Source organism: Halichoerus grypus, chromosome 4 (assembly GCF_964656455.1).
Source record: "Halichoerus grypus chromosome 4, mHalGry1.hap1.1, whole genome shotgun sequence".
NCBI classification, from domain to species: domain Eukaryota; kingdom Metazoa; phylum Chordata; class Mammalia; order Carnivora; family Phocidae; genus Halichoerus; species Halichoerus grypus.
Genome location: NC_135715.1, coordinates 83024417 through 83050496, shown reverse-complemented (window position 1 = coordinate 83050496; position 26080 = coordinate 83024417). Strand labels below are relative to the sequence as shown.

Here is a 26080-nt window from a genome sequence, read left to right as displayed (position 1 = left end):
ACCTGGAAGCTCTTAATTAAAATAAATACAGGTATTCCCAATGTTCTGGCAATCTCTTCCTGGATAGATGTTACCCCAAATTTCCACACAGTTTATAAGGAAACACAATGCTATATATTTTTTTGTAGTACTAATTGTGGAAACAGTCAGTGAAGGCAATCTAGGTGTTTATCACTGGAATAATAGGTAAAATGCAGTAAATGCTCATAATAGACTACAGTGAGAATCAAAGGACTAAACATATACACAGCAACATAGGCAGATCTTAAAAATATGATAAGGGACTTCTTCTGGTAATAGCAGACCATAATTCAAACAATCCACTTATGGGGAGCCATTAGAAAAACTAGACAAAATATGAAACACATGTGCTTCAAGACATGCAAAGGTGATTAAGATATGAACAACAAGGTCAAGATCCAGAGAAAAACAGGCTCAAGCAAAGAAGCCAAGTGTTTATGGCTTCATTTCCCTGGGGAAGAGGGGTACTGATTTCTGATAAAACAGAGGAATCGCTGAGGGTCTAGAAAACCTCAAGGGGCTAGAGGGGAGGAAATGGATGCAAGGGCTACCAGAGGGGGTAAGGGGGTTGTCTATCCTTGTGCTGGAACTCTATAGGACTATATCCCAGGAGTCTGGATAGGTTAATAATAGATAGGTCCTTTGCAGGACTTGGCTGAGCTTTGAATAATTTGAAACTGGACCAAGGTAACTCTAATTGCTAGTGCCTAGACTTACTTGGCAGAAGCAAATAGAAATTTGCTTTTCAGAAAGATAATATCATCCTAAACCAAAAATTATTTCTATAAACAATTCTGCAAATACTCTGCTCATCACCAAATATAACCAGGCACATGTAGAGGAAAGGCAATATGAACAAAAGAAATAACTTCAACAGATACAGACCCACAGGCAATCCAGAGAATGGAATTATTAGATAGAGACCTTAAAATTAACATACTTAATAGGTTCAAGGAGGTAAAAGGCAAGAATGACCATTTCAGCAGGGAAGTTAAAACTATAAAAACAACAACAAAAACAAATGGAAACCCTAGAGCTAAAAAATTCAGTAACTGAAATCAAGAACTCAGTGAATGGGTTTAACGGAAAATTAGATACAGCTGAATAGAGAAGGTAGGCCAGATAAAAATACTCAGAATAAAGCAGAGACAAAAAGATGGAAAGCACAGAAGAGAAGGTAAAAGACTGCAAATCCACCAAGAAGGTCTACATGTAATTACAGCCTCAGGAGATGAGAGTGAGAGGGAGTGTGCTAGAAGCAATATTTAAAAAGAATGGCTTGAGAATTTTGAATTTTCCAAAATAGAAAACAGACATCAAGCCATAAATTTAAGAAGCTCTATAAAACCCTAAGCTGAGTAATAAACTAAAAAAAAAAAAAGAAAAAGAAAAAAAAATCTACATCTGGGCACATCAGCAACACTGCTGAAAACAAAAGGCAAAGAGAATACCTTATAAGGAGCCTGGGGAGAAGACAGATTGACTTAAAGGTGCAAAAAGTAAAACAGTTGATTTTTCAATAGAAACAATGGGAATTAGAACACAATGTAATGGTATCTTCAAAGTACCAATTTTATACCCCAAAATTAAGGGGTATAAACTAGGCATAGAGATTTAAAGTAGGCATGTTTATCATGGCAGAAAGAAAAGTATCCTAGATATGAAACTGGAGATTCAGGAAGAAATGAAAAGCAATGAAAATGTAAATATATGGGAAAATATAAATAAACATTGACTCTACAAAACAATAATGTCTTGTTGACTTAAAAATACATAGAAAAAATATACAGAAACTTAAAATATAAGTCAGTAGAGGAACAAATGTACTAAATGTTCCAAGGTCCTTACATTATTTTTTTTTTTTAAGATTTTATTTATTTATTTGACAGAGAGAGACACAGCAAGAGAGGGAACACAAGCAGAGGGAGAGGGAGAAGCAGGCTTCTTGCCGAGCAGGGAGCGATGCAGGGCTCGATCCCAGGACCCTGGGATCATGATCTGAGCCGAAGGCAGACGCTTAACGACTGAGCCACCCAGGAGCCCCTAAGGTCCTTACATTATTAAGAAAGATGTTAAAAGTACTAATTCATATTAGGCTTTTATAAGATGAAGGTGGTTTTATGATGTGATCTCTAGGATAACCACTAAAAGAATAATAACATTTATAACTTCCAAGCTAACAGAAGATTTTAAAAAAGGAAAAAAACAGTCAGTCCTAAAAAGGCAAAAAAAAAAAGGAGTAAAAAGCAACTCAAAATAGATGGGACAAATGAAATACATTTATTAGGATGGTAGATTTAAAACTAAATATATTATTAATTATGCTTCACTAAATATTCCAATTAAAACACAGGTTTTCAGACTGGATTTAAAAACCCACTTAACTTGCTATTTATAAGAGAAATGTCTAAACTAACAGAAAGGTTAAAAGAATGGAAAATGAAATGCCATGAAAATACTAACCAAAAGAAAGCTAATGCAGCTCTATTTATATGAAGGTAGATGTTAAGGCAAAACACATTATCAGAGATAAAGAGAAACATTTAATAATAACAAAAGGTAATATTTAAGGAAGATATAACCCAAATCTAAATTTGTATGTTCCTAATTATGTAGCCCCTAAATATATAAAGCAAGTAGAAACATTAAAAATCCTGGTGGAAAATCTAAGCATTCTTTTCTAAGCATCTGAGAGAACTAGCAGACAAACAGATACAGCAAGATTTGACTTACTGACAAATACTGCCTTCAACAAGGAATACACATTATTTTCAAGTACATATAAAACACTATGAAAATCAAGTTTAAACAAATTCAAAAGGGTTGAAATCATGCAATTTTTTTGGTCTTAATGCAAATAAATCAGAAATTAAGGACAAAAAGTTAATTAGAAAATCCACACATATTTATAAATTAATAATACACTTCTAAATAACCCATGGGCCAAAGAAGAAATTTAGATATAAATTAGAAAATATTTTGAACTGAATGACAATGAAAACAACATAAAAGTCTCTAGAATGTAACTTAATCTGCTTGGAGGAAAATATATAGGCTTGAGCTTGCATTAGAAAAGAGAAAGGCCTTGATGTCTTTATTTTAATCTTACTCTTTATTTGGGTAAAGAATTCTTAGCACTTTGAAGTACTTGGAAGTTATTCCTGAAGTTATTATTCTTCTGGCTTCTACTGTTACTGCTGAGTAGGCTTTCAATCTAATATCATTCTAGGGTAGATAATCTAAAGGTTTCTCTCTGTTTGGTTGCTTTTAGTATCTCCTACTTATCTTTGGTATTCTGCAGTTTCACTATGATGAGCAGCCTATTGTGACTGTTGAATTAAAGATTCATCTCTTTCATCTATTTTAGAAAATGTGTAGCCATGAATCCTTCAAATATTGTTTCTTATACTATTTTTTCCCTTTTGGAACACCTTTAGATATATGATTGTTTCTCAAATGCCCTGAGTTATCACTAAATAGGAACTGATTTTTAGGTGATTTCCCAATTTGTAGGTTCTCAGACTGCATGAGTTGATGTAAATTTGAACCCTATATCCATGTAAGGTATAGGCCCAAAATTTCAAATTCTCAAGGAGAGTCTTTTTTTTTTCCTTACACAGACCCAGAACCCAGAGATAGGAAGAGTTGAGTGGAATTTTAAAAAATCCACCCTCCCAATGATAGTATAGCTCTTACAGGGCCTCCATTTTGAGTAAGGGTTTTATTTCCATCCCGCCTTGCATAGGCCCACAGCCTGATCTTCTATTCCCAAGTGGAAACAACTCTAGCTGCCATGATTTCAGGCAAATACCCTTCTTTTCCTCATCAACTATAGTGTCAGAGTGTGCGACAGTCAACTCTCATCTTCAGAGCCTCCTGATGCTGGCACCTGGAAGCTCTCTTCCATTGCAGTTAAGGTAATTTTTGTTGTATTTTACCCAGCATATTGAAAGGTATACAGCAAATAAGTTTTCAGCTTATCTCAGCTTACCATCTGGCAGAACTGGAAGCTGTAATTTTATCTTTACATAAAACATTACCTGAGAAGCTTCTAAGACTATAAACTCATCAAGAAGCTAATAAGAAATTAAATCTCAATTTTAACAGAGAAATCATGGAAAATATCAGATTGGTGCATGTTTAAAAAAAACACTTTTTTTTTTTTTACCAACACCCAAAACACTTCTACCCAAGGATGTTTTACACCCCTTTTAAAACTGTTTACAAACATACTCTCCCCCCAGCCACAGAGATAAAAAGAAACAGAATTGAGCTACGCAGAGAGAAGCTTAAATTTTGGATATAGTCAATTTCATTAGAAAAAAATAAAGATAGGGGTGCCTAGGTGGCTCAGTTGGTTAAGCATCTGACTGTCAATTTAGGCTCAGGTCATGGTCTCAGGGTTGTCAGATCAAGCCCCACATGGGGCTCTGTGCTCTGCAGGGAGTCTGCTTGAGACTCTTTCTCTCCCCCCTCCCTCTTCCCCTCCACCCATTCAAGCATGCTCTCTCTCTTAAATAAATAAATAAATAAATAAATCTTTACCAAAAAAATAAAGATAATAAAACTAACTGCTATTAAGGATTTGTTAAAAAAATGTAACCAGTTAATATCTAGAGTTCACTATTTATGTACTAATTTCCTATGCCTTTTCTCCCACAGCTCTTGGCCATGGTGCTGATATCTGGGATGGTAACTTCAGTCTTAGATCACAACCACTGATGATGGTTCTTAGGGAAAGCAGAAGAAAATATCAAACACTGATTAAGCATCCACTACGTGCCAAATACTGTATTAAGAACTTTGCATTCAATATTTCAACTAATGAAGTATCATTAGTCCTATTCTAGAGATGAGAAAATTCAGGCTCCAGATTAGATAACCTGCCCAAAGCCAAGCAGTTCACCAGGGCTAGAGCCAGGGCTTAATCTCAGGTGGGTCTGACCTTGAAGCCCATGCTAGGTATACTTCATTACAAAAACTTCTTTAATATCAGCTGATATTTAACAAAGAAAAAGATTAAAGTCTCTAGACTCACTTAAAGACGGGGAAGAAGTGGATTTAGGATAAGAATGCAAAAATATTCAAGCAGAAAGAGTTTACTGTTTAGTCCTTGGCCATTCAGAATATTTTTCTCAATAGCAATTCACTCATCTGAAGAAGGCTGACCTATGTCTGCATGACATCAATTGATTTTATGTATAAAATGTTTTTCTGGAATGCATCAAACTCTAAAAGCTTATCTGAAACCACAGCCGAGGTCCTAAACATCTCTAGATTGCAAAGCTGCAAATCTGAATGGATCCCCACACGCAGCAGGGGTTAGGAAGCCCCAGGTAAAGTAGTGTGGCAGTGTGTAGGGGAAATGATCACTGTCCACACTGTGTTTGCTGACCGAAGTTCGAAGGGATCTGTGTACAGGGAACCATTTTTCTCCTGACTTCTGAGAAGCAGCAATGTGAGTTAATCCTGGAAGGGCAGAGGCTCTGAGGCTTAACTATATGGCAGTAATTCCCCGCCCATATGGTCACAAGACTAATTTTACCTTTGCTTTTCCTGACTCTCAAATCCGTTCAGAGAAGGTCTGTATAGAGCATCTGCTTGGTATTTGTGACAGTGCTGTGTGATGTCGGGCCACAAGGAGGGACAAAACCTGTGCCCTGTCATGGAAAGGCTGATGGAGACAGGCCAAGCACACTTTACTACACATAAATCACACTAGCAGAAGTACCGAATGAAGGATATAGAATGATCTCAGTTGCATTTAAATGCATAGAAAAAAAAATCTGGAAGGAAAATACTGAAATGTTAAGAAGAAATCTAATTGGGAAAAGAGATTATGGGCAATTTTGTCCTATTCCTTTATGCTTATCCATTCTCAGATTTTTTTTTTTTATCATAGTCATGTTCATTGCTAAAAATAAAATGTGCTTCTATTAAGTATTTTATAAAATATCTTATTTATGATGTAGTGTGGTTTCCTAACATATGTATCAGCTCTAATATACTATTGAAATTATAGAGGATAATCCTGTTCCAGGGATTTGTAGCAAGGTGAATAAAATTGCAATCAAAATTTAATTCAAACTTAGCAGAAACCTTCAAATTTTATGTACATTTTCACTCAGCAAATCTATTTCTAGAAGGTTAGCTTAAGAAAATAATCAGGGAAGTATACAAAGATATGTGGAGGATACTAATTAAGTGTTTTAGTTTTAAAACACTAGAAAATTATAAACAAGACCTAAATGCTCAACAATAAAATATTAACTAAAAATATTATGACATGTCAATAAAATGTAGCCATGAAAATAATAGGAATGTTTAATGACATCCAAAGAAGCCACAAGTGGAGGAAAAAAAGTGGAGGAAAAAAAAAACATGTCCTGAGACAAAACATATAGTAGGGGCTCTATTTGTTAATAAAAAAGTTTACACATGGAATAATGATTGGTCAAATATACACCAAAATGTTAATAGCAATGGTTTCTTGGTTAGGAGATTATGAGCGATTGTTCAAAAAAAATTCTATAATGAACATACATTGCTTTTGTAATAATAAAAGTCAATTAAGAGTTAATTCTTAAATCTCCTGAACCCCAGATCCAATTTCATTTCTCTGTGTCCATCTATCACAACGCACAGGTGATCCTAATTTCTACCCTGCAGTAACCAGGCCTGAGATGCTTCGGGGATGAAAGACTACCTACACAGATGCAGCTCTGGAACTGTGAGTCCTGGTCATCCAAGGCCAACAGGAAGCTTCCAATCTGAGGCAGACTCCTGTGAGAGCCCTGGGACAGCCCTCGGGGCTGTCAACGCCTCCTCTGGTGACCTGCCCGAGCCCGCGGTCCAGGTGGCTGGCCAGGCTCCCTGGGTACTCCTGGGGCACAGACAGATCTCATCCACGGTGGACTTACTTGACTTGTTTTTCTATCAGAAAATGAACACTACATCAAAAACTAATGTACTATATGTTGGCTAACTGAACATAATAATAAAAAAAGAAAGCCAAACAAAACACTAAGTATTAAAAAAAAGAAAAAAGAAATTCAGTCATTCATTCCATACATTTATTGAGCACCTAGTGTCTACGTGTCTATGTGCTAGGCAGTTAATTAGAAACTTTACACACATTACTGCCTTCATTCCTCATGAAAACCCTCAGGATCATCTCATGCTTCTGATTTTACAGATGACAAACCTGAGGGCAGAGAATTAGGTCACTTGTCAGCTTGTCACAGCAAGAGGCACAGTTGGGATCCAAACCCAGTGTCTAGTCTATGTGGCTGCCAAGTCCAGTGTCCTTCACAATCCTCCAGTACCGCCCATGGGCTATTTCTTTTTAAAACATCAGAAGATCAGATTTGATACATAGAATACTAATCCATATCTTTCACTACATTCACAAGCTGCTTTTCCATTAAAACCTACAGCTAAGGGCACCTGGGTGGCTCAGTTGGTTAAGCAACTGCCTTCAGCTCAGCTCATGATCCCGGGGTCCTGGGATCGAGTCCCACATCGGGCTCCCCCTGCTCAGGGGGGAGCCTGCTTCCCCTCTCCCACTGCCTGCCACTCTCCCTGCTTGTGCGTGCTCTCTCTCTCTGCCAAATAAATAAATAAAATCTTTAAAAAAACCCCACAGCCAACGTGGCCTTGACACAGCTCATAACACCCACTGCTGAGGGTCTGCAGGCTCTCGGCGTGGGACCCCTGTGAGAATTGGAAGTCATGGCACACAACAAGATCCACCATCATGTTGGGCTCTTGAATAGCTCCTTCCAGACCCTGGGAAAGCTGGTTGCCTTGTCACCTCACAGAACTGTCTCCCTGTGGCCCTGCATAGATGTGTCCAGGGCCAGGATGGCGCAGTGTAGTCCTGGGCTGCACTCTGCGCCCTGGGCTGTGTCCTGGGCCTGCAGGGCGAGGTCAGTGCCCCTTCACCGTCTGCCCGCGCCCATGGTCATGGGGCTGCTAGAGCACCATGGCAGACATATGTAAAGAAAGCCCTATAGGAAGTACAGGAGAGCCGATCTACTCGTGATGTGGGTGAGATGTGACAAGACACAGAAGGGCTTGGGACTGCTCAAGACTGCTTCAGGGCCAGGGAAGTGCTCTTCCCGACTTCATCTCTCCATCAATGCAGACCACCTGGGGTAGGGCACCCAAGGCACTGCAGACAGTGTTGAGGGAGGGAGGGAGGGAGAGAAGACTGCTTCAAAGTCTGCTGAGTTGCCTGAAGCAGGAGAAAGGAGAAGCCAGATGAAGGGATGCACTGGGAGAACAGGTACTTGCAAACAATTATTAGGCACTTACTGCCAATTATTTCCCCCAAATTTCACCTGTCCCTCACATCTAGTGCCTTTAAAATTCTTTTCTCTTGGGGCAGATGGCTGCAACCTGAAAAGGAGGCAGAGGCCCTGATGAAATGAAGCATGTCCATAAGGAGAGTCTTTTTGCTGGGCTCCATACCAGCAGGCCCTGAGGTTGCTAGCAGAGGTCCTGAGCTCTATACTGCATTCCCCGCCAGCCCCCTTCTGCCTCCTGAGCATGGAGCTACTGCACTTGTCCAGCACAAACCTCTCAAAGCCACCCTCGCCAGCCTGCACAGGAACCTCGCCCCTTCAGCCTCCTTAGCAGTGGTGTCTGAGCTATGCTTTCTAGCAACAGTGTCTCCACTGCTTCTTGTGTATAAATAGTAGCTTTTTAATGAGACTAGGAACTCCCTGATGTACATACCTCTTGGAACGTCTGTCTGGCTCATATAGGGAATTATGATTGTGCTGGCTTCAGATGATTGCACACATTAAGGCAATCGGGATCCTCCTCAAGGGATCTCAAACTGGGAATGAGAGACGCTTGCCCTCTCTACGAGAACAGACTGTAACATTTGACCTTGGACACTGTGGGCTGCTCCAGGCAACCTGCAGAAGGCACTACTTTCCTAAGCACACTAAGAAGGAAGCTGATGCAGAGAAAAGCAGCATAAGACACATCACACACACACACACACACACACGCACACACACACACAAAGAATTGTGGAGTCAAATAAATTTTGAAAGCACTACATACAGATATGAAAAGTATGGGCTCTGACCCATTTTAACCTGCATTTCTCAAACTGATTTGATCTATGGATTCCTCTTCCACTGAACATTGCTCAAGACTGGTGCTCCAGGCCACACACTCTGGGGTACATGTTTCTAGCTTCACTTTCACACTAATGGCCTTGGACAAGCTCCCTATGCATCAATTTCCTCATTTTTTAGCAGAGACCAAATAGAAGCCTCAGGTGAGAGACAGCTAGAATGGAGCAAACATGGAAATCTGATAGACCTGAGGTCAACTCTAAAATAATCAATCAGCTGTGTGATGTGATCACCGTAAGTTAGTTAAACTCTGTGAGCTCCCATTTCTCTTATTTATGAAATAGGATGGTTGTGAGGACTACATAGAAAAATCCTTAAAGTGGCGTTTCTTCTTTCTCATCTGCACAGTGTTCGTTCAACTGCTGACTGCAGAGGGTGGGTGGAGAGGTGCCTAACTGATAGGTCTGGAAGCCCAGATCACCTAAATTCGTGTTTTAAAATGTACCCCAGATTTGTTTTAATCAGGTATGGTAAGACATGTGGACATGGAAATGACTGTCATGAATGCTCACAGTTTCCATGCAGGGGACACATGGAGTGGGGGAAAACATGGGTGGTTTCAGTGGGGAAGTCAAGGCGACATGGAGTAACCAGGCTTAGAAGTGACTAGTTTGAGTAATTTCAGCAGATTCTGGGGTCTAGGGGCTGCCTATAGTTGTCTGGTCTCTGACCCTGGGATGATTAGGGCCAGGGGATAGTGGCACTCAGTGTAAGAGCCCCATAAAGGAGGTGGTTGGGAGTGTGAGCTCTGGATTGGTTAGCCTTCATTTGAAAAGAATGGCCTCAGATGAGTGCTCGCTAGGAAAGAGGTAGCCTGGGAGTGGCTTTATTCCCGGTCAGCAAGACCCCAAGATATCAAAGCATTAGCAAATAAAAACACGACTAATGCAATTAATTCTTTGAACACTCAGAAGAAGGGGATTTGATCTTCACTGTTTGATTCCCAAGTTGTCAACATGTTCAGAAGTTAACTCAGCATCTTTCTTCCCTACACCTGTCTGTCCTGGACTACTTACCTCAGTGAGAGTGCCTCTATTTGGAGACCTCTTTATTGGGGGCCTTCAGCCAAAGCCTTACTCAGGTGCTTCCACAGAGACCTCCTTATAGTAAGTAGGAGAGAAACCTTGAAGATTCTTTTGTCCACTTTGACTCAGTACCCAGTACTCCTGTCCTTTCCCTGTTCCTGACCCCTGGCCCCATCCATAAGATGTCAGGAATCTTTCGTTCTGTCCTCTCTCAGCAGTGAAACATTCTCCCCACCTGCCCTGATACTTGGGATAATGAAACCCTGAGGGGGGAGTCATGCTTTCTCTTCTTGATTATATCACAGTGAGTGATCAAAGGCTTGACTGGTGCTTCATTTTGGCTTGTCTTAGTTACTCCAATGCCTGGGAGCTTCAGCTCAGTTCAGTTCATAATGGACTCCTAATTCTTCTCTTTATTTAAAAATAAAAATGATCTTTTAAGATGGAATTTGCATGCAACATTAACCAAGATAGAACCATACTGTACCACAAAATCAAGCTTTAAAAATTTTAAAGGAACTAAATCATACAAAATATGTTTTCTGATGATAATTGAATTAAACTAGAAATCAATACAAGATATTTGGAAGAATCCCTAAATATTTGGAAATTAAAAAAATCTAAATAATATATAGATAAAAGAAGTCACAAGGGAAACTAAAAAAATATTTTTAATTAAATAAAAACATATCAAAATTTGTGAGATATAGCTAAAGCAGTGTTTAGAGGGAGACTCAAGTTTAAATGCTTCTATGAGAAAAGAAGAAAGGTTTCAAATCAATTGTCTATACTTATACCTTAAGAGATTAGGAAAAAAACGGTAGAAAAAACCCAAAGAAAGCAGAAGACAGGGAATAATAATGGTAAGAGAAGAAATCAATGAGATTAAAAACAGAAAAATAGAAAAAAGTCAATGAAGCCAAAAGTTGATTCTTTGGAAAGTCAATAAAGTTGACAAGGCTCTAGTTAGATTGACTGAAAACTAAAGAAAAAAGAAAGAAGACCATAACAGCAAAGTCCTCCAGACCTAGATAATTTACTGTTGAATTCTATTAAACATTTTAGGAAAAATAATCCCAAGTCTACATAATCTCCTCCTAAAAATAGAAAAGGAAAGAACAATTTGGACAATGTTGAACTTCAGCTGAGCCCTGTGCTCCCAGAAAACAGAAAAATCTCCCTCCTTTTGTGATCCTTTTGTATTCTGAGAATACAAAGGACCACCCCACTCTCCCATATCCTGAGATAAGACCACCTCTGCCCTTCTTCAATGACTCCCTTGTTTAATAAAACCCCAAGTTTTGTCTCTCTTCTCTGAGACTTTCCTCAGTAAGGAACATTCTCCTTGTTGCAATAGCCTGAATCAAACCATCTCAATTGCCCAGTGCACTTTATCATTGGTAGTTTTGGTGCTGTGACTTGCACAGTCTCAGGGCCAGTCTTCAGATCCCTGTTTGCTCCACCCAGGTGATGAGCCTCTCCTTCCCGACTGGTGATGGGGAAACAATGGTGTGTCGGGCTCATGGTCCTGGGCTCTGGACTTGTGTCCATCAGTAGCATGGTAAGGATTTGAATGTGATTCCTTTTGAGTGCTCACTTAAATTCTGGGACTGATAATGCTTTATAGAGATCTTGTTTCTGTTGAGTGAAGATGGCAGAGAATCTGGTTTGTTAGTCTTCTGTTTGTCTCTTTGTCTATCTTAAGCTCAAGTCAATTAAGAATTCCATGCCCACCAGGAGGTAGATATCTGGACTGGCGAGTTTTTTATTTCTGTAAAATGGCTGAAATTTTACGACTGAAGCTTATAAACCTCTTTATGTGTCTGTATGTTTCCATGTCTATAATTCAGAAAGGACTTTCCCTCTCACTGTGCAAGTATGTAATATTTTCATAACTTCAGATAGTGTTACCAAATTAGATTATAAAATCTCTTAAAGGAGCTCTATTCTGATCACCTTAAAAATAAATTAGCATTTGTAATAATTGACTATTCCTAATATTATAAGAAGGTAAGGAAATTGAACCTCAAATATTTTCAATGTGAAAAAACCCCTCAGAAACAGTTTAACTATTCCAGTTCAGATAATTTAGGAAGTCTTTGGCTTAATAAGTGGAACTATGTCTTCTCTATGTTAAATAATTATCAGAGTTAAATAATATATGTGTAGGTTTTTATTCTACTTGGGTATGTTCTTCCTAAACTTATATAGGCTTACTTTTGCATAAGCTAGCATTACTTCTACTAAATGTTTACCATTATGAAAAATGTACATGTGTTTAACAAAACTGAATCATTATTCTGACAAACCCTCTTTCAACAGTAAGTATGTTAGCTTGAAGATAATTTCCAAGATTTTTATGTCACTCAAACTGGGAGTTAACTAATGGATAGTCAATAGATATTTAGATTATTCCAATAAGATAGAATACTGAATCATTCATTGAGTTTAAGAGCTCTTATTTTTTATGCTATAGAGAGACTATATACATATAATTGGGTCTGTTAACAAATGTGTTTGCTTTTTCCTCTTTGAGAAGTGTAAGGGATATAGACAAAACTAGAAGTTGTAAGAGAAGAGTTCAACTTGTCATGGTCAAAGCTGACAAAGAGTTGGTAGGTTTTATAAGATTTGCAAAAGGAGTTGTAGTATTGAATATTATACTGACGCAAAAAAAAATTTGGATGTCTCTTTGTTAAAATTACAAAATTTTCTTGGATTATTGGTTTGCTCTTCATAAGAAGTTGTAGAAGATTATCTATTACTTTCTGTGTAATTTGCCTAGACAGCAGAGATTCTGTATATTATGAAAACCATTGTGTTTTATGTTGACTTTGCCATGTCTGATTACTTCAGATCACAAAGCTTTCTTAGTTAGAAAAGAGCTAAGATTCCTTACAATCATGTTTATTTTGGAAATATTTTATCATCACATTCGTTAAACAGCAACTAATCAAGTATTGTTTAGTAACTCATGATCTTATCTTAATCAGTGTTCAAATCTCCTGACAACTTTTGATATTTTGCCCTTCCAAAATTAAATCTTTAATGATAACTTTTGAACCTGAAATTGCCTTTGGGATTTCCTATAAGGTGTTTGGAAAATCATAAAGCATTTGTTCTTTCATCTTGTGAAAAAGACAAGTGCTAGAAATATTTAGGTTTATTTGATATGTTACCATAGATGAGCTGAATGGGAAGAGCTGTCAAATTAGGAGAGATGTCTAACCTTCCCTAGGTTAAATATGAATGGGTAAAATGTTAACAGAAATATTTCAGAAAATGTATGCTATATGGAAAGTTCCTAGAGAATTGCCAATGTCCTTGCTGTCCATGATATGATCCTGTTTATCAGAGTACTGGTACTACTTTGTCTGGTATCATATGACAATAATATAGTATTATAAATCATGATTTCATTTATTTTTAAATGTAAAGTTGGTTGCAACTTTACTTCTTTAATTTGAATCTAGCATTTTGTAGGCCAGTAGTTTTCAACTGGGGATTGAAATGTTTAGGACCTGCTCCAGACTTATTCAACCTCTTCATAGATATTCTTGGTATATTCTAACTACATGGTTGGTATATTCATAATAAATTTTGTCAGGATTGTTACATATTATATCTGAAAATATTTTATGTAGAGATAATGCTCATTCATTTAAATAAATTAGCTGTAATGTTAACTATCTTCTTTGAAAATACAGTTAATCATTATGTTTATGATGTCTGAAATTTTGATTGACTTTATTATCTTGTTTTGTATATAGCAGAAACATCCAAAATTCCTTGTCTGTTACACTACTCTTGTTATGAATTCTCATGAGATCCTTCACTTTTAAAATTATTAGTAATAATTTAACCATAGCCACTTTAAGTCTTCTATAGATAGTTTTTTGTTTTATTCTGAGGCTACAGCTAATGGCCTGAGAGCTTCCTCTTCAACAAAGAACTGTCTCAGTACCCCATGGAAGGGACTATGCCAGGTACTTTTGGGTGTAGGGTTCTGATGATATCACATAATCAACTTTGAGATTCCAACATTGGATTTCTAAAACTCTAGCAGAGAAGCAGGTGGATTTAAGAAATTACAAACCCAAGATAGACTAGAGTGATAATTAACTACATTAAACTGAATGATTTGATGAAGGATGATTGTGGGTTTTATTTGTAACATTGTTAATATTCTAATGTTCTAATTTGTGGATACATAAGGAACACTGCTTTTATTCTCTTAAATTATCCTTAAATGATAAACAGCCATTTGGTAGACTATGCTTTTGTAAAATGAAACATTTGTTAATTATACCTTTTTCTCCATGCCTGACCCCTCCAGAATTTGGACACTCTGAGTACTCTTATTTATTTTCATAGCAACATAATTGTTTGCATAGGTTCGATAAGAATCTATCCTCCTTGTTAACAGAAGGAATACCTGGAAACTTGGCTATATGACTAGAATGTCATATTTAAGAATACGAATATAAGAATATGAATTTAATGACATACACCCAGACACTTTTAAGGACCTAAGTTGACTTCATGCAGCCAATGCTTACAAAACCTTCTTAGAAAAACTAGTCTGATTTGGGGCTTATAGAATTCCCAGACTTGTAGGTCAGTGAGGAAGGTCACTATCTGGCAGGCTCAGGAACATTGGGATATTTTGGAAACTTTTAGAAGGGAAGAATTCATCCAAATCTATAGGTACTGCAGGTGAGTGGTGGGTGGTCCATGGCTTGGCTTCCTAGGCTCCGAGGTACAATGTTCATAAATTGAAAGACTCCATATTGTCAAGATTTCAATTGTCCCCAAATTGATTTACAGATTCATTACAATCTGTGTCAAGATTGCAGAAGGACATTTTGTAGATATTGACAGACTGACTCTAAAATGCAAATGGAAAGGCAAAAAAAAATTAGAATAACTACAGTAATACTGGAAAAGAAGAATAAAATGAGAGGGTTCACATACCTTCCTCAAGACACACTATAAAGTTATAGTAATTAAGACAAACAGTATGGACAAAAGGATAGACCCTTACATCAGTGGAACAGAACAGAGTCCAGAAATAGAGCCACAAATATAGACAGTTGAGTTTTGACAAAGGTACAAAGGCAATTCAATGGAGAAAGGATAATCTTTTTAATGAATGGTGCTACAAAACTGAACATGCATATGCAAAAAAATGAACTTTGACCCTCATCTCAAACTATATAAAAATTAACTCAAAATGGATCAAAGATCTAAGTATAAAATGTAAAACTATAAAAATGTCTAGAAGAGGGCGCCTGGGTGGCTCAGTTGGTTAAACAACTGCCTTCGGCTCAGGTAATTATCCCGGAGTCCCGGGATCGAGTCCCACATCAGGCTCCCTGCTCGGCAGGGAGTCTGCTTCTCCCTCTGACCCTCTCATGCTCTCTCTATCTCATTCTCTCTCTCAAATAAATAAATAAAATCTTAAAAAAAAAAAACGTCTAGAAGAAAACATAGGAAACTCTATGTCCTCAGGTTCAAAAAGGCGTTCCTGGATACAACACTAAAAGTATATTCCATAAAAGAAAAGTTATAAATTGAGTTCCACTGAAATTACAAACTTTTGCTCTGCAAAAGATACTGTTAAATAACTAAAATACAAGGCACAGACTGGAAAAAATACTTGCAAATCACATATCTGACAAAGCACTTGTACTCAGAATATATGAGTAAAACTCACATCAAAACTCAGTAATAAGAAAACAAATAATCCAATAAAACTGGGCAAAAGATTCAGGCACTTCACCGAAGAAGAAGATACCCATATGGTAAATAAGCATATGAAAAAATGTTCAACATCAGTAGTTACTGGGGATATGCAAATAAAAACCAAATGAGGTATCACACACCTAACAGAATGGCTTGAGACACTGGCAGTACTAAGTACTGAAGAAAATACGGAGCAATGAGAACTGTCATACTTTGATGGTGAGAGTGAAAATGGTAGCTACTTTGAAAAGGAGTTTGATGGTTTCTTATAGTTAAACATATACTTAAAAAATGATCCCACAATTTACTCCTAGGTGTTTACCCAAGAGAAATGTAAACTTATGTCCATACAAAGACTCGTACACTAATGTTCATAGTAGCTTTATTTATAATAGACAAAAACCAGAAACAACCCCAAAACCCTTCAGTTAGTGAACTAACAGACCAACTGTGGTATATCCATTCGGTGGAATAATATTCAGCAAATAAAAGGAAAAAACAACTATTGATACATGCAAAAACACAGAGGAACCTCAAATGTGTTATCCCAGGTGAAAGAAGCCAGCCTCAAAAGGCAGTATGATATGAGTCCATGGATATGACACTCTTGCAATAGTCAAACTGGCCAGGAACTGGGGGTGGGCGAGGGGGGTGACTACAAAGGGGCAGCGTTAATGTTTTAGAGTAATAGAACTCTTCTGTATTTAGATTATGGTGGTGGCAACATGACTGTATACATCTGTCAAAACTCTTATAACTATACACCAAAAAGAGTAACTTTTACTGTGTAACTTTAAAAATAAAGAAGGAGATAATAAAAATAAAGAAGGAGAGAAAGTATGCAAACATTTGGCCACATTAATGTCCTGCTTAAAACCTTTCCATGGCTCCAAGAACTGTTAGTCCACAGTTCTTAGCATGGAGTCCCACAGCCTGGTCTTCCTTATCTCTTGCTATGCTCCTCATTCCGTATTATTTGCAATTCCTGCATATTTAAGCACCTGACACAGTACCCAGCACAGGTGCTCAGTAAGCACAGGCTCCCTTCCTTTGTACATCTTTCTGCATTTGTGTTGGCTCTTCATCGTGAAGGCTCTTTCTACTCCTCACCACACAGCTAACTTGCAGGCAATAAGACTCAGGCAGTACCTTATCCTGAAAGGTTTCTCTAACTCCCTCCCTCCCTGTCTTTGCCCCTCATAACAAGTAGGGTCTGGTGCCTCTCTTCTAAGCTTCCTTGGGGAAGCTTGGGGATGTACAAACCTTACACATTTTGAAGGAAGGGCTGGCCTTCATCTGGTTCTGAGGACATTGACTCTAAGTCCCTGAAATATCTGGCCTGATAAGAGTGGCTTTGTATACCTGGGGTCTTCAACCACCCCAGACACTTTATACTAACAGTGTGATTTATGATGGGGGCCTTGGGCTACACTGCATCAGTGTGACCTCTGGAGAGCTTGGAGACTAAGTTACTAAGGTCAGTCTTGTGGACACTACATGCCTAAGTAACTGACCTCCAATAAAAACCCTGGACACCAAGGCTTTGGCGAACTCTCCTGGTTGGCAATACTTCCTGCATGTTGTCGCACAACGTTGCTGGGAGAGCTAAGCATGGCCCACGGGATTCCATGGGAGGGAACATCTGGAAGTATGCACCTGGTTTCTCTTATACTCTGCCCCTATGCTCCCTTTGCCTTAGTTGATTTTAGTCTGTAGGCTTCCACTGTAATAGCCTGAAACCATGAATGTAAAAGCTTTTCTGAGCTCTGTGCCTCTTTCTAGAGAATCATCCACTGAGAGTGGCTTGGGCACCCCTGACGCATCAGCCCACTGGATTTACTTCTATCAGAGCCCTTATAATGAACTGTCACTGTCTGTCTCACTCTGCTGTCATTTCTTTAAGGGCAAGATGTATGGTTTGCCTACCATCTCTAGTGCCTAGTGCTGTGCCTGGAACATGCCAAGTGTTAAATAAATGTCTGGCTACGGGAGAGGCCTAGCCTTCTGAAAAGTCTGATTCCTATCTGAGTCAGAAAAATGCCTCAGGGACTTGCAGAGGAATGTGGAAGTAGCAAGCATTCTCTCCCAAGAAGTCATATGGCATTAACCAAGCAATAGCACAGGTAGTGAAAACTGTCAACCCCAGAAGCCTGAACTGAGAAGTAATCCTGTCAGACAAGACATCAGAATAGGAATTTAAAAAGCCTTAACCCAGTGGCAGCAGTGTGATAATATAGCTGAGGGCTGCAGAGACTACAGGCACTTGCTTAGGGGGGGATGAGACAGTGGGGCAGACAGAAGGGTTATAGAAATTCCACCTTGTCAACTATGTTTAATTTTCAGATTCTGCCTTAAAGGAAGGTCCTCTCCACAACAGGAAAAGTGAAATTTCAACGGAAAATGCCAAGATTGGACATTTAAGATTTAAAAAGTCTTTTGGAAATAAGGAGAATCTACAGTTCTCTACTAGATTCCCTAGCTGATGTTCTGCCCTGCAGGTAAGTTGCAATTCCGGCCTCAAGTACTAGCCTTTCTGGTTCTTGCTGACAACTACAAAAATGTTTAGCAAATACACTCCATTACAAAAATCACAACAACAATAATTAAGTTTGCTAAGGATCTTTTACTGGTAATTCTGAATCTTTCTTAAGAGAGAAACACAGTTCAATTAAACACACATGTGCTTTGTCTTAGAGTCATAGACGGAACAGAAATACAATATACAATAAATGCTGACTCACGGAGGGTATCTACCCCAAATCAACAGCTCTGACTAGAATCATGGAATTTTATAGTTGATTAGAGAAGGAGTCAGATCCTTGGTTTCAATGTTTTCATTGTGAAAATGGGGTAACTGGGATCTAGAAAAAAGCCATGACTGTTGAATAAAGATAATAGCATGCAAGGAGCCAAGATATTACTTCAGGATGTACCCCCCTGCCGCCGCTCCACCCCAACACACCTTTTCTTTCTGGACCTGACACTCCACTGGAGCCTCCCCTCCAAACCTGGTAAAGAGCTCTTATCGAATCACACGGATCCAGGCCTGAAGCTCTAGTTAGACATGGCCTAGCTAGGCAACCTTGGGTAAGTTACTGCAACTTTCTGATCCTGTTTCTGCACCTGAGTTGTAGGATAATAATGCTTACCTCACTGGATTTTTATGTGGTAAAGCAGGTAACATGGAGCATATAGAAGATGCTCGACAAATTACTTTCCCTTTGTTCTTCCCACTGAATCCCCCTCCATGGCAGCCTTTCCAACCAGATCTCATCTAAACCACAAATCCAAAGAGTATTACTTGAGTGCCTATTTTCTCAATTCCTCTCAAGGATGGCAAATAGCTAGTACTGTTCTAGGAGAAGAGAAGAAAATTCTTGCATTGCACAGAGTAGATGTCTTAGGACATTAGGGCTTAATTCTCTCCAGGAATCCAGTTGTTGAGGCCAACATAGGCATGTGAGCCCTCTGTGGCCGGAATTGTTTGTGTGCTGTGGCGCACGCAGGGTAAGGTCGGGAACGCCCAGGCCTGAGAGGGGGAAAAGTCTCCCTCGCCTTGTTGTGTGCCTATGCCTCAGGCATCCGGTCAGCTGAGAAATGGCTCATGATGTTTTGAGTAATCTTGGGCACATTGTTCCTTGTGACGCCCACCGAGGAGAGTGGCTTCGTGTGCGGGGATGTGATGATCAGATAACATCCTGCTTCAAATGTATATGCGGGGTGTTGTCTGATCTCAGCATTCCTGCATAGGGTTTGATTTTATGTAGTTTCGGGGAATGGGTCATAAGGTACCTTTGCATAAGAACTGATCAGAGAATGAGATTTACTTAAGATATGTAATTATTCCGGTGCAACCGAATTTGATTTTGTCCTCTCTTGCGTAAAGAAGTATCGGGATATCTTAATGCTTACATTGTTAATCAGTAACAATATATTTTGATTGTAAAGAGCATAAAAGATGTCAAGAAATAAACGGCAGTATGCAGTTGCAAGTGCTGCCTTTGCTCTGCATCCCCTGTGTCCCGGTGATTTCGCGACCCTTACCCAGGGACCCCAACGCACTAGACGTTGACAAGTTGTGATGTGTTTCATGGACTCACAAAATTCTACAGGGTTCATGGCAGCACCCTGTAACAAATCTAGTATTGAATACAACTGATACAGGGTCCCCAAAACAAGGCAGGTAGTAGAGGGTTGAGGGATGGGACTGAGGGCAGAGGATGAAGAGGGGATTTAAAATGCCTTCAAGCCCTGGGTCTCTGTGGTTGGTTACTGACCAGCACCCCCTGAGCAAGGGCAGTGTGCTGTCCGTATGCCTAGCAATACCTGTGTTCTGTGAAGGGCATGGCATTTGCTTCTGGGTTTCACATCAACTCTTCCAATATCACGTTGCTTTAAACCCTGTCCTCCCACTGTAGGGGCAACTCTGAGCCCCTCAAGGAGCAGCCTTCTGGGCCTTAGCTTTTACCTTGCTTTGCCTCCCAACACACACATACACACCACCCCAGACCTTCATACCCATACAGCTGTTCTCTCTGAAACTCATCCAGGTGGCCTCAGTGCCCCCGGTGTGCTCTTGGGAGTCCCTGAATCTCAAGGTCACCTAACAAACCGGGTCTCTCCCATTTCCATTTGCTTCAGCTCTGCCCTGGGGCAAAGCAGCCCTTGGGGGCACCAGGGCCACCTCCTTGAGCTTCTCTGGGCCTGTTTGCCACTGCTGAGGAGGAGCAGGTGCGCCTTCTCACTCTGGAAGTGGAAGGAAAGCTACTGGGCTAAGAAAAAAAGAGCGTCCTTTGTCAGTTTCCTTAAAGTCTCACTTACAGTATTATCTTGTTTGTTTTTCTCAAGTTGGGTTCTATTTAAGCAACCCAGGGAGGGAGGGAAAGGAGAGTTTCAAGGGAATTGGGATGGGAAGGAGTCAGGGCTGTAGAATTCCGAAAAAACTTTTATTTGGAGGAGAAGCCAACTTTTCTGAGTTTCATGTGTTTGTTTTGGGACGGAGCACATGAGAATCATGGAGTGCTCAATACAATGGTCTGGGCACCCTTCACTTTCCTTTTCCAAACCCACTGACTTTAGAGCAGAGTCTCAACCCTGTTATCTGCCAGGAAGGGTACTCTCACAGCCTTGGAAGCCAGCCTTTAACTCTACTCCCCAACAGGGCTGTGCTCCGCCTTTGGGGGGTGGGGAGAACTGCTGTCTGCATGCCCCCTTCTCTGGCTCCGCTACTCTGACCAGGGCACACGCAGAGCCTCACCTCCACCTCCACTATCTCGGTAGGACCATGCAGCTCTCCCAGGCTGCACCCTCTACACCATGCATAAGCATAATGCAAGCATTACCTCCCCTGGCCCCCCATTTCTGATTTCTGGGCAGCACTTATCTTCCTTTACAGCTCCCACTTCAGGGGCTCAAAAATAACTTGTTGAATTTTTGCAAGAAGTAAAATATAAAGAATCCCATTTGCCAACCAACCAAGGGTAGGCCATCACCATTTATAAAACCACTTTGGACGTCCTTAATTAGTATTTAGGGTCAAAGTCTTTCTCTCAATCTGTACCCAGAATTGGGTCCTCCGAACAGAAGGGGGGCACTAAGGGGAGCACATGGTCCCTGGGGACCCCAGAGCAATCCTATCTCAGAGAAACAGCACTGCTTATTTCAGAGGGTCCAAGACAAACCCCCTCCTCTGGGTGGGGAGCCTGTCCTGAAGCCAGGACCAAACGCACTGAATCCTGTCCACCCTTGGCCAGCGAGCCCTCTCCTACCTTCTGCGTGGGCTCAGGGTCAAAGAGCTGCAGTTCGGAAAGCCAGACATGTGCCATTGGTCAAGAACAGTTTGGGGAAGGGAAACAGAGCATCAAGGACCAAATTCTATTCTCACCTTCGGCACTCAGTTTCTCAGTTGACGACGCGCCCTGCCGGGGGTGGGGGCAACAAGGTCCCAGCTGTAACAGGTGGCCCACTGGTAAAAGTGGGTGAAAGAAGGGACAGGGATGGTGGGAGGTGGTGGTGGCGGCAAATCAGAAGAAAACCAGGGAAAAGAAAAGGAATCAGGAGTGCAAAGCAATGGGAAGCAAGGAACCAGAAGATGGAAACGAAAAACAGATAAAGTGAGGGAGGACAGGAAAGGAGGCAAGACAGTCTCGAGAGGGGAAGGAGAGAGAAGCAGCAGCTCGGGAGAGGACAGACGCGGGGAGCGGCAGGGGCGCGGGCGGCGCCCTTACCGGCGGTGGCCGAGCGCAGGCTCTCCAGGCTCCAGGAGCGGGACAGGGCGCCGCGCATGCCCCCGCTGCCGCCGCGGCCGCCGCACACCACGCCGCTGCTGTCCGAGTCGGAGCCCGGGGACAGCCCGGCGCTACTGCCTCCGCTGCTGCTGCTGCTAGTGCCGAGGTCGCCGCTCGTCTGCCCGCTCGACTCGCTCGGGCATTGCTGCGCCCTCATGCAGGCGGGCCCGAGCTCCAGCCACAGGCTCGGGGGCGGCTGGGCCGCGGGCGGCGGCGCGGGCCAGGGCGCTGAGGCCGCTGCGGCGGCAGGGCTGCAGGGCGACAGGGCGAGCGAGCCGGGGCCCGGGCCGGGGCCGGCAGCGCCGTCGGAAGGCGAGGGGCGTGCAGGCGATCGCGCGGCGTCCTCGGCCCCATCCCCGCCGCCGCCGCACGGCCGCCGCTCCGGGCCAGCTGACATCATGGGGCTCCGCTAAGGAGGTTCCCGGCCGGCCGCCGCCTGCTCGGGCTCTGCGGCCACGGCGGCGGGGGGACCCTCTGCAGGCGCGGGGCGCGCGCGGCTCAGGGTGAGGCCAGGCGCCCACCGGGCAGGGCGCGGCGCCTTCTCTCGCCGCCCGCTCCCGGCCAGCCTGGCGGGCTCAGAGCGGCGGCGGCGACCCGGGTGCGGGTCGCGGGCCTGGTCGGCACGCGCTCACGCACGCGCGCACGCAGACCTGGAGCGGCGGCGGGCGGGGGCGCGGGCGCGGCGCGCGGGTCACCGGGCCACCCTCGGTCCCCGCAGGGCCGCTGCCCGCAGCCAGCATTCGCACGCGTGTGTTAGGATAGGGTCATTCTCAAAAGGGGATACCCCAAGGCCACGGTGGTGAGTAGAGCCGGTGGGCGCTTGCTTTTCTTCTCCAAGGATCCAGCTAAGACTGCGGGCAGCGCCTCTGTGTCCATCTGGGGCGGGAACGCAGGTGGGAGGCCACACTCATCCAGGGGCCGTGACTCTGGCATGCAACCGTGAACACTGGCTCGGGGGAGTGCGCTTGGCCGGGACATGCCTCTAGCCCCTGGCCCTGCCACACGCACGGTGTGCGGGGGAACTGCACCCTGGACACTCCTGGCAGCCAGCCTGCAGGAGGGTACCGTGCCTAGGGTACGTCGTCCAGGTGTTCTGCAGTGATTAAGAGACCATAAAAAGTAGAATCATGGTCCACGCCAAACGATTTTTATAGTGTCTGGAACAGCCCAGTGACAAGTACAAATGAAAATGGGAGCCCCAAAGCACAAGAAAGAGAACCAGAGATTACAGGGTTTTGTGTTTTTTTTTGGGGGGGGGGGTGTTAGGGATTATTAGGGAAGAAAGTTGCTGTTTCCTTTGACCCTTCCAGACACTTGTGAGAGTTCTGTGGGTTCTTGCAGTGTGCCTAAAAGGTGAAGTACCTCCACTGTTCCAAAAGAACGTTAAGTCAAGAAGTACTTATATGAAATACAAAATCTGGGAGGTGAAAACAGTGGGAGACTTTGTCTTGGAGGTAAGATGTGTGAGGGGAGTCCTAATATGGATTGATACAGGCTGATCAGGGCTGCTGACGCTCCCTCCCACCCACCCCCCACCAGCGTCGCTGGTCTTCCAACTTCTCCAAGCCCTAGGGAGCTGGTTGTAAAGTGGCTGAAATATTAATGATAATGAGGGTAAAATGAGAGGTACTTGCCACACACCGGCTGGTATAGGGTTGATGCTAGAAAAGTGGTCTCCCCTTCCCTGCATTTGGGGTCCATTTCCTGTGGCCTGTCTCCATCCTTAAGCTACATGTGCTCCTAGCTCTGTACCATAAGGGACCCTGCATCTTCATAGATAACTTTCTCCTCTCCTTGTAGGTAAGTACAAAGCTCTGTACAAGCATAAGGTAATACTGGTATTGTTGGGTGTTCAGTTTATGGGCACTGAAGGGTGACTCAGCCAATCTGCATCTTGAAGACCCCTCCCTCAATTTACTGTACTTGTCTGGGGAAACCCTCTGCTTTCCTAACTACTCCATACCTGGAATGCACACATCCTACCCATGCCTCCAGCCTTTCCTGCCCTTGGGAAGAACAGCTCTTCCCTCCCCTTGTTCCTGATTGTGGGCAGTTCTGCAAGGAGGGTCCCCCCTGTATTCTTGTGCAGCTGTCTGGTTGAGAACTCTGAGATAAACTCTCGTGGGTGGGAAGAAGTGCTCAGGAAAGAGATGGTCATTGCCAGCATGAGACACAGATCAAGAAACATCTCTCCCAACTCATCAGCAAGTCTGGGTTCTGCCTCCAGAATAAGTGTCAAAGTTGTCCATGTCTTTATTTTACTGCTACCACTATCACACTGTGCTTGGAAGACCTCTTTAGTTTCTTAACTTATTCCACAGAGCAGCCTGCAAGAGCTCTAAAATATAAAGCATACCATGTCATGCTCCTGCTTCAAACCCTCCAGAAGCATCTCTTCCCAGTTAGCCAGACCTGCAAGACCCTGTGTGTTCTGACTTGACCTATTTCTGCAACTCTTATCATCTCTTCTATCCCTTGGTCTCTGCATTCCAGCCACTGTGGCCACCTTACTTTTTCTCCTTCTAGCCTCAGGGTCTTTGCACTTACTGTTCCTTTTACCTGGAATGCTCTTCCTTTGCTTTTCAGGGTACTGGCTCCTTCTCAACATTCATATCTTAGCAAACATTACCTCCTCAGGGGAACTTCATTTATCCTTCACAGGACTTATCTGTCAATGGCTTGTTGTTTATCTCTTGTCTGCCCCCATAGACCATGGGTGCTGGGCCACTGTTGCAGGCTGGGCACTTGGTGCGTGCCTGTGGAGGAATGAGTGGGGGCCTGGAACTCAGTAGGAGGCCAACTAGGCAGGAAGGGAGCATTCTTGTTCTGCAGGGTCAGGCCTTTGAGCAGATGATGTGTCATCCTGAGCGGATAGTATAAAGATGGTGCCTCCAGACGGCAGCAGCCATGGGCAAATCTAGCCTCTATAAGCCACTGTCAGCCAGATAGCCAAGCGCCATGCTTTTTCTGAGTCCGTTTCTCTTTTAAGTCTTCCTGAGACTTCAATAAACTCTTATTTGAACCAGCTATCCTGGTCTCAGCTGTACTGCTGAGTGTCTTCATTTGAGTATAAAAAAGGATCCACATTTCTTAAGACCACAGTGATGATGGCAGCTAAAATTAAAGATTTTTTTAAAAGAGTTATTTATTTATTCCAGAGAGAGAGAGAGAGAGTGCATGAGTTGGGGTGGGGCAGAGGGAGAGGGAAAGAATCCCAAGCAGACTCCCCGCTGAGCATGAGCTGATACAAGGCTGAGATCATGACCTGAGCCGAAACCAAGAGCTGGATGCTCAACCAGCTGAGCCACCCAGGTGCCCCAGCAACTAAAATTAATACTTATTACCCAAGGTTAAGGAAATCTTGGGGAATAAAAGTTGATGCAGTGAGACTTAGCTGCCTCCCTACCATGGGAAGCCCATCAAACTCATCTATTTCTGATATTATTAAGGGAGAGAGAGGAGATGTTGGTTCTCTTAACATCACATGACAGGTTTATAATTATAAGTAATTACCTTTCTCTCTCTCTCTCTGAATTAACAGTAATACAATGTCTTTATCAGAAAGGTCAGTACAGAGGATCACTGTTTGAGGCTGGCTTGATGTGAAAATAGGAGCTGCAATTGAACTGTACATGTAGAAACAGATACAGAATGGGATTGGAACTTCTCTAAGCTTAGAGATTGGCTTTTGTCCTGTCTCTCCTGACTAACCCTGTACTTCAGTTTCTACAACAGTGTTAAACAGAAAGAAGCTTTAAAGCCAGAGAGATCTGGGTTCAAATTCTGGTTTTCTCTTACTACTTGTGACTTTGGGCAAATTATTTAAACTTCTTTTTTTTTTTTTTTTTTT

The 26080-nt window shown here is 42.1% G+C and overlaps 1 protein-coding gene and 1 long non-coding RNA gene across 5 annotated transcripts in view; one reads left to right on the top strand and one right to left on the bottom strand.

Moving 5' to 3' along the window:
• The window catches only part of ARHGEF4 (Rho guanine nucleotide exchange factor 4), a 262468-nt gene that overhangs the window by 63887 nt on the left and 172501 nt on the right, over positions 1-26080 (bottom strand). The window contains exon 1 of one of the 4 annotated variants that reach the window (XM_036076894.2): positions 22171-22792. The exons of the other annotated variants lie outside the window; for them this stretch is intronic. Coding sequence (XP_035932787.2) covers positions 22171-22630 — 460 coding nt within the window. The 5' untranslated portion in view covers positions 22631-22792. Of the gene's footprint in view, positions 1-22170; positions 22793-26080 lie in introns of those variants that run through there. 4 annotated transcript variants of the gene reach the window in all.
• Positions 22897-26080, top strand: part of LOC144381602 (uncharacterized) — a 47208-nt gene continuing 44024 nt past the window's right edge. The window contains exons 1-2 of the long non-coding RNA XR_013447060.1: positions 22897-23029; positions 23572-23684. This is a non-coding gene — a long non-coding RNA (uncharacterized LOC144381602). The remainder of the gene's footprint in view (positions 23030-23571; positions 23685-26080) is intronic.